Source organism: Lagenorhynchus albirostris, chromosome 2 (assembly GCF_949774975.1).
Source record: "Lagenorhynchus albirostris chromosome 2, mLagAlb1.1, whole genome shotgun sequence".
Lineage (NCBI taxonomy): Eukaryota > Metazoa > Chordata > Mammalia > Artiodactyla > Delphinidae > Lagenorhynchus > Lagenorhynchus albirostris.
Genome location: NC_083096.1, coordinates 172,176,755 through 172,190,291, shown reverse-complemented (window position 1 = coordinate 172,190,291; position 13,537 = coordinate 172,176,755). Strand labels below are relative to the sequence as shown.

General features: G+C 55.5%; 1 protein-coding gene across 2 annotated transcripts in view; it reads left to right on the top strand.

Annotated features, from left to right (window-relative positions):
* Nucleotides 1–13,537, top strand: part of PAX7 (paired box 7) — a 99,778-nt gene that overhangs the window by 1,316 nt on the left and 84,925 nt on the right. Inside the window, exons 2-4 of one of the 2 annotated variants that reach the window (XM_060142790.1) lie at nucleotides 1,328–1,563; nucleotides 2,134–2,263; nucleotides 3,306–3,434. In XM_060142790.1, the coding sequence (XP_059998773.1) occupies nucleotides 1,328–1,563; nucleotides 2,134–2,263; nucleotides 3,306–3,434 (495 nt within the window). Of the gene's footprint in view, nucleotides 1–1,327; nucleotides 1,564–2,133; nucleotides 2,264–3,299; nucleotides 3,435–13,537 lie in introns of both variants that reach the window. The other variant, XM_060142789.1, reaches the window with a different exon arrangement.

Here is a 13,537-nt window from a genome sequence, read left to right as displayed (position 1 = left end):
CGAGTGCCGGTCGCTAAAGAGGCTCTTGAATATAAAGTTGTGCGCTGGAGAGCTCTCCAGCGCTAATGGCATATCCCGCCACGGAGACCGAGTGACTCGGACTTGGCGACGCACGATTTCTGATTAAATCCGAGGGTGGCTTCAGACACCTACTTTTACGAAGAGGGGTGTGGGGACCGGCAGAGCCAGGGAGGAGGCGGTAGGAACAGCTCAGCAACGGAGCCTCTTCCCGCCTCCTCCCTTCCAATTATACTGTCAGCTCCCTCCACTCGGGCGGCTGTGAAATCGTTCTAATCTGCCAGATCTCCGCAGCCGCCGAGTCCCCAAATTGGGGGGATCGAGGCCGGATTAGTGCACCGGGTGTCCTCCAACCTTCTGGGAGGAAATTGTGTGGACTTTACATTAAAGCGTCCCAGGCGTTCTCCCCTCCCTAGCACACATCAGGCGAGCCTGTCTTCCTGGTTCCCAAAGTCACCCACACCCAGGGACTCTGGCCCATCTGTGCACCAGCCTCTCTGAACCTGCAGGGACAGTTCAGGGGTTTTTGAGGCCAAATGAGTATTTGATTAGAAGCTTGCCGACAATGGGGCATGTCCCCAAATCATCCCAAAACGAAATTCGAACTCTGAGAGGGGTTGGAAGGAAGGAGAGTCCCTCAAGGGACAGCCAGGTGCCCCCAGAAGCAGCAGCCAACGGCATTCTGTTGCTGGTCCCTCTGCTGTGCCTTGGCTGTTCAGTTATGGGTAGGACAGTTCTGCTGCCCAAGCCAGGGCTGTAACTACTAGTAATCAACCAACCTCTTCTGGGCCTCAATAAAATGGATCAGACTTGACCACTTAGAGCATGGAACTGACCAGAGGGGCCACATCTCACCCATTATCGGCCTCTATAAAAGGCAAGTGGACCTGCCGCCCAAGCTGTGGGTCCAGAGGACCATTGGTCCCAGAGTCCCCAGGCTCCGCCAGTCTCTAGGCTCTGCCCTCTCACCTCTGCCTCTCTCCCTCTCCTTCTCAGAGGCATTCAGATCCCCCAGGTGTGTCCACATTCCCCATAGTGCGGCAGGACTGGGGACACACAGCATCTGTGGGGACTCTTGCAGCCAACCCTGACCCCTCTCTCCATCTCTGCCAGACCTTCCCTTGGCTTCATGACAGGTTTTTTCCTGACCTCCGAACTACCACAGCTTCAAACGTGGGGAACTGAGATCTGCTCTCAGGGGTCTTGGGGCTCAAACAAAACTGGAGTCAAAAGGCCTGTGTACTCAGTGTCTCCTTCCCATCCTCACCCTGTGCCTCTCTTTTTCCTCATCTCCCCCTTCCTTCTCCAGTGTCCACCCCACTTGGCCAAGGCCGGGTCAATCAGCTTGGTGGGGTCTTCATCAACGGGCGACCCCTTCCTAACCACATCCGCCACAAGATAGTAGAGATGGCCCACCATGGCATCCGGCCCTGTGTCATCTCCCGCCAGCTGCGTGTCTCCCATGGCTGCGTCTCCAAGATTCTCTGTCGCTACCAGGAGACCGGGTCCATCCGGCCTGGGGCCATTGGCGGCAGCAAACCCAGAGTGAGTGTCTTTGCTGCAGAGCTGGCAGCCAGCCTTCCCGTGGTTGGGGTATCCTGGCTGTGGCCCCTCTCTCTACCCTGTGTCATCCAGCAGCACCGGGGAGGGGGTCTATATGCTTCCTCTGGGAAGGACAGTGGAAGAGGGTCCCCACTCCCAGACATCCTCCATTATTTGAATTTCTCAGGGATGGGGATAACTGATGTCCCGATTGCCTGAGAGGCCAATGAGTCATTCCTGTGCTGTCCCGACATCTTCCCAGACCCCCTATCACCATCCCAGACCAGGGGTAATCTTTCCCCAGTCTTGCCTGGAATAGTGAGGGGGGACCCCAGTCCTAATTAGGTTTCTATTTTATTACCTATCACTACCCTATTCCACATCCCCCAATCCCGGCCGCCTTCCTGGGAGCCAGTAACAGGTTTCTTGAAAGGATAAAGCCAATCTCAGAATGGAGGCATGGTGACCAGAGCCACCAGCCTGGCCTGGGGCTCTTGGGAGGTTGATATTAAAAGTATCTCCCTCCCCCTCCCCCATCTTTCCACTCCTACTCTCCCACCTCCACCTCTGAAGCAGGTGGCGACTCCGGATGTGGAGAAAAAGATAGAGGAGTACAAGAGGGAAAACCCAGGCATGTTCAGCTGGGAGATCCGAGACCGGCTGCTGAAGGACGGGCACTGTGACCGCAGCACCGTGCCCTCAGGTGAGAAGGCAGCTGAGCCAGCAGAACTTGCCCGGAGTCTGGCCAGGGCTCAGGTCATGTGGGGCTGGAGGTGGGAGAGGAGGGGAGATGATGGATGACAGGGAACTCAGAGAAAAGTGAGAAGGAAAAGAACCAGAGCGCAAAGAGGGTGAGGGCACAGGAGGGAATCAGAACTGAAAGGAAGATGGGAAGAGGGAAGAAGGAAAGAAAAGAACTTAGGAAAGAAGGAGAGAGGAGGAGAAGGAAGAAAGAAAGGGAGAAGGACGACGGGAGAGAGGAAGGAAGGGAGGGAGGGAGAGAGGGAGAGAGGAGGAAGGAAGGATGGAAGGAAGGGAGGGAGGGAGGGAGGGAGAGAAGGGGGAGGGAAATGTGGAAAAAGTTACCCTATAAAGTTGTGTGGTAAGGGAAGCTCCCCTGGTGCCTTCTCAGAGAAGTGGCCTAGAGAGATGAGTCCATCCTAGGAGGATAGATTGTGATCTCCCTGGATCTTTTTCTCCAAGTCACCATTTCTATTCTGTTGCTGCCACCAGCCACCAGTGGGTCCCAAATGTGAAGGCCCTGAATTTTGCTGCCTGTGTGGGAGAGAGTGGCCCCAGGTGTCTGTGTGTGTACCTGAGCATTCAAGTGTGCAGGGCTGGGATGCACACCTGAGTGTGGGGACTACAGCATCAGGGGCTGGAGGGGCTCCAGGGAGGTCCTGGGGAGGTGGGTGTGGGTGTGAGTGCATCTAGGGTACGTGACAGTGGAAAGCACAAGTGTGTGCAAGGACGTGATAGGAATGCACTAGGTGGGTTCCTCTGCCACCGCCTTGCGACCGTGTGAGTGCCCCAGGTGTGAGTCTCTATGTGAGTGACTGTACTTGTGCCTCCCAGTAGGTGTAAATGTTCAACGGTGGGGGTGGGGGGGGAATGGGTGTGAATCCTCCTGAGTGTATTTAGGGGGGAAATGGGCTCCGCAACTTCTCCCAGGGTCCCAGGCGGCCCCGCTCCGTGGCTCCAACGACTTATACTCGCTCTTTTGCCTTTGAATTTCTGAGGTTTAGTGAGTTCGATTAGCCGCGTGCTCAGAATCAAGTTCGGGAAGAAGGAGGAGGAAGACGAAGCGGACAAGAAGGAGGACGACGGCGAGAAGAAAGCCAAGCACAGCATCGACGGCATCTTGGGCGACAAAGGTAGGGAGCCGTCCCGGGGCCGGCGACGCCCGAGCCCGCGTCTCCAGCTCACCAGGGTGCGGGCCAGTGGTGGCGCCGCCGCCACCCGGACTGGCGGACAGATCTTTAGCGGGAGGACTCGCAGCCCCCGGAGCAGCCGGGAGCCTCTCGGTGTGTGCGGAGAGCGCCCCCTCGGTGCGCCCCCAGGCCGGGTTGGGTGCGGAGCCCGCGACTCAGTTGCGCGGCGGAGCGGGGTCCTGACGGCCTCTGCGCCCCCGGGGAACCCGGCGGCGGGTTAGGGCTCCGGGCGCCGCGGACTGCGCACCCCGTTGAAGACTCCGGGCCGTGTGTCCTCCGGGGCTGGCGTTTTGGCTGCTAGTCCAGGTGTCCGTGTCGATCTATTATTTATAGGAAACTTGGGCAAGGGGGCGGGGGGCGAGGAAAGAGGAACCGGCCCCGCGGCTCCCTAAATGAATTTGTTAAGCAGACCCGCACACTCTCTTTAAACGGTCCCTTGAAACCCCGCCTGACAGTTGACTGACCGCTGCAATCAATAAAAATTAGCGAGGGCCGCGTGGGCCGCCGCCTAATTCTCCGTCCTGTGACGCCGGGGCTGAACCGAGACAGCGCGGAGGTAGCGGGGGAGGGGGCAGAAGGGTGCACTTTTGAGGTGCTTTCCTCTTGGGCACGCGCAGGCGGGGCCAGGAGTTGAGGCCGAGTTCTCAGATGCCCAGGGTCGGAGGATCCCAGTGCGGGAGAGAGATTGAGGCTCCACACGCCCTCTCCCCGCTGCTAGCGTGGTTGCCGAACGGGTCTGGAGTCTGAGCCCCGCTTTTTCTGGAGATGGACTAGGGAAGGCGTTTATCTTTCAAGCGCCTGCGCGCCCAGGAAAGGGGACTGTGCTTTTGTTTATTGACGGGGTAAGTTTCAAGAGAAGGGAGAGTCCTTCCTCAATACCACTCCCCTCGCAAGTCTCTTTGAGACTTGGTTAAGTGTGCTTCAAGGGGGGACGCGGGTAAAGAAAGAAAAACGGAAGACCCAAAGTCACGTAGACTGACGGGAAAAGAAGCTACGGGAAGAGAAGCTAAGCCTCCAGACACACACGGAGGGAGGCAGCAGGCAGACAGGAACGGCAGTGGCCACTATAACCTGCAAAAAAAAATGGTGGATTTGGAAAAAGTGGGGGAGTGTTCTGAACCCTGAAACTTGTAAAAGAGCACAGTTTCATTTGAGTTTCCTTCCAGGGGGTTCTCCTCTCCTCGCCTTCCTGGAACTCCTAGCCTAGGTCTCCCTCCAGCTTTCAGTAGTCTCTCCCAACCTTGAAGATGAACTTCACAGACAAAGCCCGCTTCCAAAGACAACTCCCAGCCAGGCCCAGCCCTCACAGGCCTGGTCTGAGGGGGAAGGATGCTGGGGGGGGGGTACGGGCGGCCCAGTGTGGGAGCAGTCTGGAGCTGGGGAAGAAGCGGGCTATTGACATTCAGGGCCCCAAGTGGAGCCCAGTCCCACTGGGGACAAAAGGGCAGGGAAGAAAGTGAGCGAGCTGTGCCTGGCGCCCCGCTGTGCGGGCCTGCCGAGGGCCTCGGGGCTGCAGCGGGAGGCGGCCTGGGGCTTCCAAGTAAGCCCCTGGCTCGGCAGAGGCAGCCTAGAGCCCGGGGATCCCTGGCGGGGTTGGGGGGGGAGGAGACCCACTCCTTATTTCAGTTCACATTGGAAAGGGACTTAGTTGAACTTCTTTTTCTTGCGGGGGGGGGGGAGAGAACTTGAATAGTCTTTCCCTGCGAAATACAGCGCAGCAGATACAGCTTCTGAGAGGTACCCCAGGAGAAGTGAAGGAAGTTTGGTTTTATTTGGAGACACTGTGTGTGTGTGTGTGTGTGTGTGTGTGTGTGTGTGTGTGTGGCAGGGATACCCCAATGTGCTTCCAATTCAGTCTGTAAGGAAGCACAATAGATAAATTTCTTTTGAGGAAGAATAGAAGGGAAGGGATGGGAAGGGATGGGAAGGGAAGTAACGGAAAGGAAAAGGGTAGCAAGTTCGCTTTGGAAATCCCTTTGGCTCAAAGGAGTCCAGGGGTTTCCGGTGCTGATCTGGGCTTATAAAACCAGCAGAAAGGCAACTTCGCTGGATAGAGGTTTTCCCTGCAGTAGAACCAGGAACTTCCAAGTCTCCAAGGGTTTAAGGAGGAGGCTGGAGGTTCCAGATTGGAAGGTTGAAAGTACTGGCGCTGAGTCTGGAGAGGAGTTGCAGAAATGAAATGAAAGCGGTGGGCCTGATGTCCAGAAAGCCCCGTGGTTTTTGAGTGACAGTGGGCATGTTGGGTCCTGTGATTGGGAGCTGGACGGCGGTGTAAGCGCATGTCTCTTGGTGTGGCGGTTTGCCCACGGGCCTTTGGATCGGAGCCGTGGATTCTATGTGGATATGCAGTATGATTGTAGATGCGTGTGATGGGCAGTATGACGGGGGATGAGAGAGGGTTGTCTTTCCATCTGTGGACAAATGGTATCAGCTCCGCATTTGAGTACCTTGGCCAGTGGCTGGCATCTCCGTGAACCACCCAGTTGGAAACTCTCATCTCTCTCCCAGGCCCTGCATGTCAGTTTCATGGCCAAGTTAAAGGTGAAAAGACCTCCCAACCTCCACCCCAGTGGGCCAGATGGGGAGAGGCAGAGATACCCTTGGGCAGAGCAGGGGGAGGGGTGCACACCCACAAACTTTGTTTTGGCTTCTTGCTCTTGACAAATGCCTTCTCCGGGGGTTGCCTCTCTCAAGGCGGGGAGCCGCCGAAGAAGGGGTTTAAGAGCTCTCCTCTTTAAGCGCTAAAGAGAGATCCCTCCCTGAGTCCGTTTTTTCCTATCGTCCGCTTGGCATTTAATAATGTTAAGACTTATTAGAGCTGGTAATGAAAACTGGGACTGCTGAATAGGAAACTGTGTTGGAGAGGGGTGTAATAGCTTCCAGGCATGGTAAGAAACTATTTATCCGCAATCAGTCCTCACTCTCAGAGTTTGAAGCACAAACGTTAAGTTGAAGGGTTTTAAAGCGATTAAATTGAGCTTTTATTTCTGTGCACTTTCATCTCTGAACAGCTCACTCCTGCTCCCCTTGGGCTGATATTCATGAGGCTGTTCATTTTTTTTTTTTTTTTTTTGCTCTTATCCTTGTTAAAACTGAGTTATCAGGATTGTTGGTTGTGAGAATTCTCAGACCGCTTTGGAAAGGGGCTCCGGCCATGCTCTGCACACCTGGAAAGGTTCCTTGCCCTCATCCACTTGGACTCTCTCCTCCTCACCCCTTCTCCGAGGATCAGGGGAGAGACAGGCAGGGACTCGACTGGTGAAGGATTTGAGGAGGGATGGGGAAAGAAAAAGATCTTCCCAGCCTGAGTCCAGGGAGACTCTTGTGGGAAATTTGATAGGGGTTTGCAAAGAGTCAAACCATTCCTCCGTGGGAGCCGAGGGAGTGAGTGTGAAGAAATAAGCAATAATTTAGAAAAGCAGTAACAACAGTAATAAAGAGTAGAGCACCAATGCCTCTTGCATCTGACAAGGCTCAAGTTTAGGCTGAAACTGACCAGATCAGGCCACGTTGGTCTCTAGGGTAGAAGCCCAGCCAGGTCACAATCCATATGAAATAAGGTGGAAATTCACAAGATTAAAAAGAAGAGTGTGTATTTTCGGGAGGGGTGGAGTGGCGACGTCAAAGTCCACCCGGGAATATGCTGACTTCCCGCTCTGAAAGACCATCTGAGGTGGAGGCCAAGGGTGTGCGTGCGTGAAAGGCAGATTTGTATTTCTTTGCATTTTTCCTTAATTTGTTTTTAAAGCAGCAAACTTACAGGTGTGGAGTGAGAAATGACGGAGAAGGATCGGAAAGGAGGGGAGAGCCCGAAGTGTCGGTTTGAGACACTTGTAAAAGGAGGTGGGAAACAATTTAATTTGGCAGAGCTGCGATAGCTGCTAATGCGGTTTTCGGTCGTTTGCTACACTGGAGGAAGCTGTTTTGATTGTGTGTACAAGGACCTGCCAAATTTAATTAGGCTCCGGGGGAGCGAATGAATAGGGGAAGGGGGGCACGGCTCCCCTCAGCCCACACCGTTTTTTCGGCTTCACACCTGGAAGGGGCATTGTTTACTGGCTGGGCAAGAACGGGAGAGGGGAGGGGAGGGGCCTCCAGGGAGAGGGGCCTTGGAAGAGGGAGCGAGGGAGGGGTCGAAGATAGTCCATTTATCAAGAAACAATCTGCATTGATTTATACCAACAAGTTCCCTCCTCTGTAAATGTGTGTTTACAGAAAGGTAATTGACACTCCACCAAATCAAAGGATTACCCCGGGTTGGCAATCTAATCAAACAGAGTCCAGGCGGGATTTGAGGCTGTTCAGAGTGGGATCAGCTTCGCATAATGGGGGCTCGGAGGAAGATGGGAGGGTGTCAGGCAATTCCCCGGCTTTAGGCAGAGCTCGGCGGTGGATATTCAGTGAGACCAGAGGGGGAGAGGGAGGGGGGTGAGGGCTCCGCCGCGCCGGGGTGGTGGGGGGATGGGGTGAGCGGAGAGGAGGGGTGCGGGGGTCTGAGGCAGATATCTCGGGGGAGGGGGCTCTGGGCGAGGGGCCGAACCCACACTGGGCTGACAAGACTCCCCCTTTCTTTCCTCCATCCCCCCAACCGAAGAAGAGAGAGAGGGTGGAGGGAGCTGGGACTAACGAAGAACAACAATGAGATAACTATTACAAAGGCGAACACTGGCGCGCGCGCGCTCGCAGCCCCAGAACCCGCGGTAAATAAACAAAGTCGGCAAACTGTTTGCCAGATAAACTCGTGCCTAAATCGAGTGTGACGGGCAAGGAGAGAAGAGACAGAAGGAGATAAGGTTGGAGGGGGAATGAACGAACATAATCTAATAGAAGACATTTAGAAAACAAACTTTAAACAAGGGAGAACAGGCGAGCGGAGGGTAATTATCCGCCCCAGAGAGAGAGGGACGCCTTCGGAGGGCTGCGGGTGGGGTCTCGCAGACCGGAGCCGCGGAAAAGCTGCGCGTTAGGGAGAGGGGATGCCTTTGGGACTCCGCGGGGGACCAGGAGAAGGGTGTCCGGGGCGCGCAAAGGAAGGGCTCAGCTCCCAGATTGAGGTTCCCGCGCAGCCCCAGTCTCCCAAACGCATTTCTAAACAGGGTGGGGTCCCCCGCTGCGAGGGCATGCGGGTTTTCTGTTCACCTCCGGGCACGCACTGCCACACACCGGCTGTTTCCAGGCGTCTAAAAGACTCGTGTGCACGGCACAGCCGTTAAAGGAATTAGATATTTACCAGTTTGAAATAAGCCTGGCTAAGAAGAGAGAAGAGAGAGGGGACATTGAAAAGATGAGGCTGGGGGAAGACTTCAAACGAATTCATCATTTGGAATGGTGGAGGGGAGATTTACCAGACAGTATTGGGAAGTTATTTAGATATTAATAACACATTTTCCTGAGGCGCGACCACGGCAGCCATCTGCGCTGCTCTCCGAGCTATTTGGCTGGGTGAAATATGGGCGTCTCAAATGTTGGGAAGAGATAACGCAATCAGGCTAACCCTGGTCCTAAGACGGCATCGCAGCGTTAAACCCGGATTAACCTCCCCCCTCCTACCCCCGCGGCCCCCTCCCCTGTCACAGCTTTCCAAATTTTTCAGTGGAATTTACATGGAAGGATTTAAAAGCACATATAACAGTAGCCTTAAAGCAGTATGGTGATTATTGGGGCTTTTTTTTTTTAAGAATGTCTTTCTGAAAATGATAGTTGTCACATACTACATTTTATATAAATAATCTATACACACATATTTTTTAATATAGGGAAAGAGGACTGAGCAAATGAGATTTCCTTCTAGGCTGCTTCTTTGGAGTTTCTATTTACCATCATCAGCAAAGTTGATGAGGCTTCATTCCTAATGGGCACCTAAGGATATAAGCATGAAATGTCCAAGACCCCTCCCTGGCTCTGTCCTGGAAGCGCATAATCTAAAGCCAGATAGAACTCACACCACATAATAGACAGTGCCAGGTGAGGGGGAGCCTTCCTGCTACCAAGAAGAACACAGAAGAGACACCCCAAAGGGGAGGTTCTCCAGGGGCTTTGGGGCCTTGAAGGCCACGACTAAGGGGGGGCACATTCCAGGAATTCCAGAAAAATAGCTCGTCTCCCTCTCCCACTCCAGACTAATGAGGTAATTAGGAAACCCAGTTGGGGATGGGAATGAGAGGGACTGGAAGGTTGGGACGCCCCCCCCCAATTTTTGCTGTCGTTGGCCTTTCTTCTCCTTTCCCCCTTCCCCCAACTCTGGCTGAAAGAGGAAAGGTGGAAATGGGGTCAGCGCTTTCTGACCTGCTCTGGAGCGATTGGCCCCGGCTGGGGTCGGGCGGGGGAGGGAGGGAACTTGCCTTCCCAAATCGAATCAAGGCAGAACGGTGACCTAAGGGGGAAACTTCCCCATTAGTAGATAGATCTCTCCAGAACTTCAAACAAAGTGGGGGGAAGGGAGAGGCGAGGCAGGGAGGGAGTCTGGAGGGAGCACAGGGGGAGCTAGGAGCAAGCAAAGGGGAGGGGCCTGAAGAAGGAAGAGAAGGGGTCGAGGGCAAAGGGGAGGTGAGGGCCAAAGGAAGGGGTATAGGGAAGGGGATGCCAAAGAGGGGTGGGCTGCACTTGGAACTTCAGCCGCGGGGGAGAGGAAAAGCGTCGCGAGCCGCAGCAGCCTCTAGAGGGATGAGGGGAAGTTGTGTGCACCCCAAGTCTCGCTCCAAAGAGGCCCCGCGGGCAGGCCAGGGAGCCTTGGGGCCCTCGTGCTCAGCCCTCTATTCGGCAGCTGAGTGAGCGCGGGTTGCCAGGGCCGGAGAGCCCTGCGGGCCTACTGAGGATGAATTGGTTCGACTTTCTGAGACTGCGGGTCGGCTCGTGAACCTTTCCAAGATTCGGTTGCCCGGGCTCTGGAGGTGTGCTGGGCCCGAGCCCGGGTCGAGGGCAAGGCAGGGATGGGCAGAGGCCTGGGAGACGCAGAGCCACAGCGGAGGGACGAGAGAGAGTCAGAAAGGAGGAGAGCTTCAGGAGAGAGAGAGCGCGCGTGCACGAGAAAATTCAGAGAAAGACCCAGTGCGGGACGGGAGAACCTTGCCTAGAGCATTTGAGGACGCTGAGAAACGCGCCGGGGCCGAGGGAGGCGCAGAGCAGCCGGAAGAAAGACAAAGAGACGCAGAGGCACCGAAAGGCTGGCCTGGGACTGGGAGATCAGGAGAGACCTCGGGACCTAGAGACGGCCCGCGGGAGAGCGCGGGCGGAGAGGGCGAGCGCGCAGAGCCGGGTGGCGGCGGGAGGCGGGCGAGCCGCTGTCGTCCTTTTGATCCTCCGCTGCTTCTCCTTATCAGAAGCGCTTTCGGTGACACCGTCACAAAGGCAGTTCATCATATTACAGCGCGGCCGGGCGGCTCGCTGCGATCCCGCCGCTTAATTAGAGGAGAGCCAGTCGGGCCGGCGGGACGGGCGGGAGGCCGACCCAGAGGCGGGGGTCCGGGGTCCGCGCTCCGACCGGGGTGCTGGAAAGGGGCCGGCCTGTGAGCCTGGCCCCGTCGGGACTAGCGGCGAGAGGGGCGGAGAACCCTTATTCAGAGCGCCGCTAAATCAATATCCCAGTCCGGGTTTCACTGCCGGGAGAGTGAGGCTCACCGCCTTATGGTTTTTAGCAGCCGCCCCTTCTAAGTTCCCAGGTTGGGGAAGGGGTGGCGCGCAGGCCACCATCCCCACTCCCCAGCTTCGGGACGCTGCAGACTGGAGGGTAAGAGTGAGGTTACAGCACTGCAGGAGCTGACGGCTTCGTGCTGCTCCGGATCCGGTTCCTGGCTGAGTGTTCGATCCCTGCCTCTGATAGCCTGCTCTCCCAATCTCCAGCTGAGCCCAACAGGACGAATCTGGGAGGGGCAAAGTGCACTGCGCTGGGCCCAGGAAGTATACCATCCGTCCTGCCCCCAACTCACTAGCAATGCAATCTTGAACAACTCTTTTAGCCCCTCTGGGTCTCAGTTTCCTTCCATGAAAAACCAGAGAATTGCACTAAGACAAAGATTCTTATCCTTTTGGGGGAACCTGGACCCCTTTGAGAATGGGGTAAAACCTAAGAAATTGGCTATTCACAGAGGTTCACATAGGAGGAATTTTACAGACCGTACAGAGGGGTGTGTGGGCTTCTAGAGGCCACACCCCATTAAGAACTTCACATGCACATGTTTTCTGGTTACTCTGGTATCCTTGAGGGAGCATCTGAGTCCAGGAGCAGGAACCCGAGCCCAGGAGGGGGAGATGGATGGTGGGTGGGGTGGGGTGGGGTGGGGTGGGCTGGCGGAAGAGGTGAGGCTGAGAGCCTGACCTCTGTCTGGCCCTTGCCGCTTCCTTCTCTTTCCAAAACAGAGGCAGTGAATCCCACCCTCCCATCCCCATTTGGTTGTTGGAGGGTTCTTTCTTTATGAGGTTGTTATATGCAGAGATAAGCACAAGTGCTGTGCTCCCCTTTTGTATGTCTGAAAGAAAGAGACGGAGAGAGAAAAGAAAAGGGAAAAAAAGAAGAAGAAAAAAAGAGAGACATTTTCTCAGGGGGTCAATTTCTTCATTCATTCTGTAAAAATATTGTTGAGCACCTACTATGTCCCGGGCATTGTGTTAAGTGCCCAGGAATACCTGAGACATCAAGAAGGTCCCTGACTTCGTGGAGTTCTGAGCCAGGTGGTGGAGACAGAAAATAAACAGACTGTGCTTCAGTGCATGTGTTTGTGTGAGTGTCGACCCATTATGTCTCCCCGTGCGCCTGCCTCCTTGCCAGACTACCTGTGTGTGTCTGGGTGTCTGTGAATGCCGGGGAAGGGGAAAATGAAGTGTCTGGGTGTGTGTGTTTGGGTAACTCTCCGGGCGAGCACAACAGCAGGATGTTTGGGGGCCCTTGCTGAGTTTGGCAGGCAGCCTCCAACCTGATCCCGGGAATCTCAGGCGTCAACCAGGGCCTCGAAGCGCCGCGGGTTCCAGCGGGGGGAGGAGGGAGGAGCAGCCCGGCCGCGGGGCTCCGGAGCCTCTGGCCTTCGCTGCGCTCTTTGTCTGACCAAAGATCAAAGAGGCCCCGGGATCGGACAGAAAAGGGGGTGGGGCGTCCGCACGAGAAGTAGCTTGGAAAACCGCCCCCTGAACTTTTCTGGGGTCCTTTCCGTGGGACCCAGACCCGACAGAGCCCCAGACGAGTGGGCGGCCACCTTTCCTCGGGTCCCTCTCCACGGTCGCGCGGGGTGACAGATGAAGAGGATGTTACGGCTTCGGGTTCGAATTCAGACCGCGGGTCTCTAGGTGACTGAGGAAGGTGAAGAGAGGGCGACATTCCGCCGAGGTTTTGTGGGGTGGACATGTGTTTGCCCGGTGTGTTGTTTATACTTTTGCGTGGAGATGGGATCAAACCTTCTTGTTCCCTGGAAACTTGTCCAGGAAGTCCGCACCGAATTTATCTGGGCTGTGTAGACAAGAGCATCAGATTGAAGCTCGAGTTTCTGTGTAAAGCGACAACTTTGGGGTTGGGAGGGGTCAGGGGGCGTCTTAAGGAACCTTCTGGAACTGTCTCGTTCCCAGTGAAAGGCTGCAGAAGCGCCTCTATCCCCCGGAGTTGTAACACGGAGTTGTAACCACGGATACAACTGACAACGCTGGTGCAGCCGCAGGACCAGAACCTGACCCCCAAATTTGCACTAAGTCCCACCCCTGCGCCGCCCGCCCCGCCCTTGCGATCCTCGTCTTTACTGTTTACCTCCACGTCTGGACTTTTTGAGCTCGGATCCACCCTTCGGAGGGTTAAAAAGTACGACAGAAAAAAAGAAATTCCAATGTACGCGTGTGGGAGAAGGGGCGCAGCTAGGAGAAACCCTCTTCTGCTGCCGCGTTGTCCCCCACCCACCCCCTCTGTACCCCTTCCTCTCCAGCTGCCTGCAAATGCCAAAATTCAAAATCTCTTCTCTCTCCCTCCCATCTTTGGCGGTGGGAGAAGATTCTGAATTATTGCGCCAGCATTTCTGGGATTTACTGGAGGTGTTGAGAGTGAACCCTAAGAAAAGAGGCTGTGGGACTTT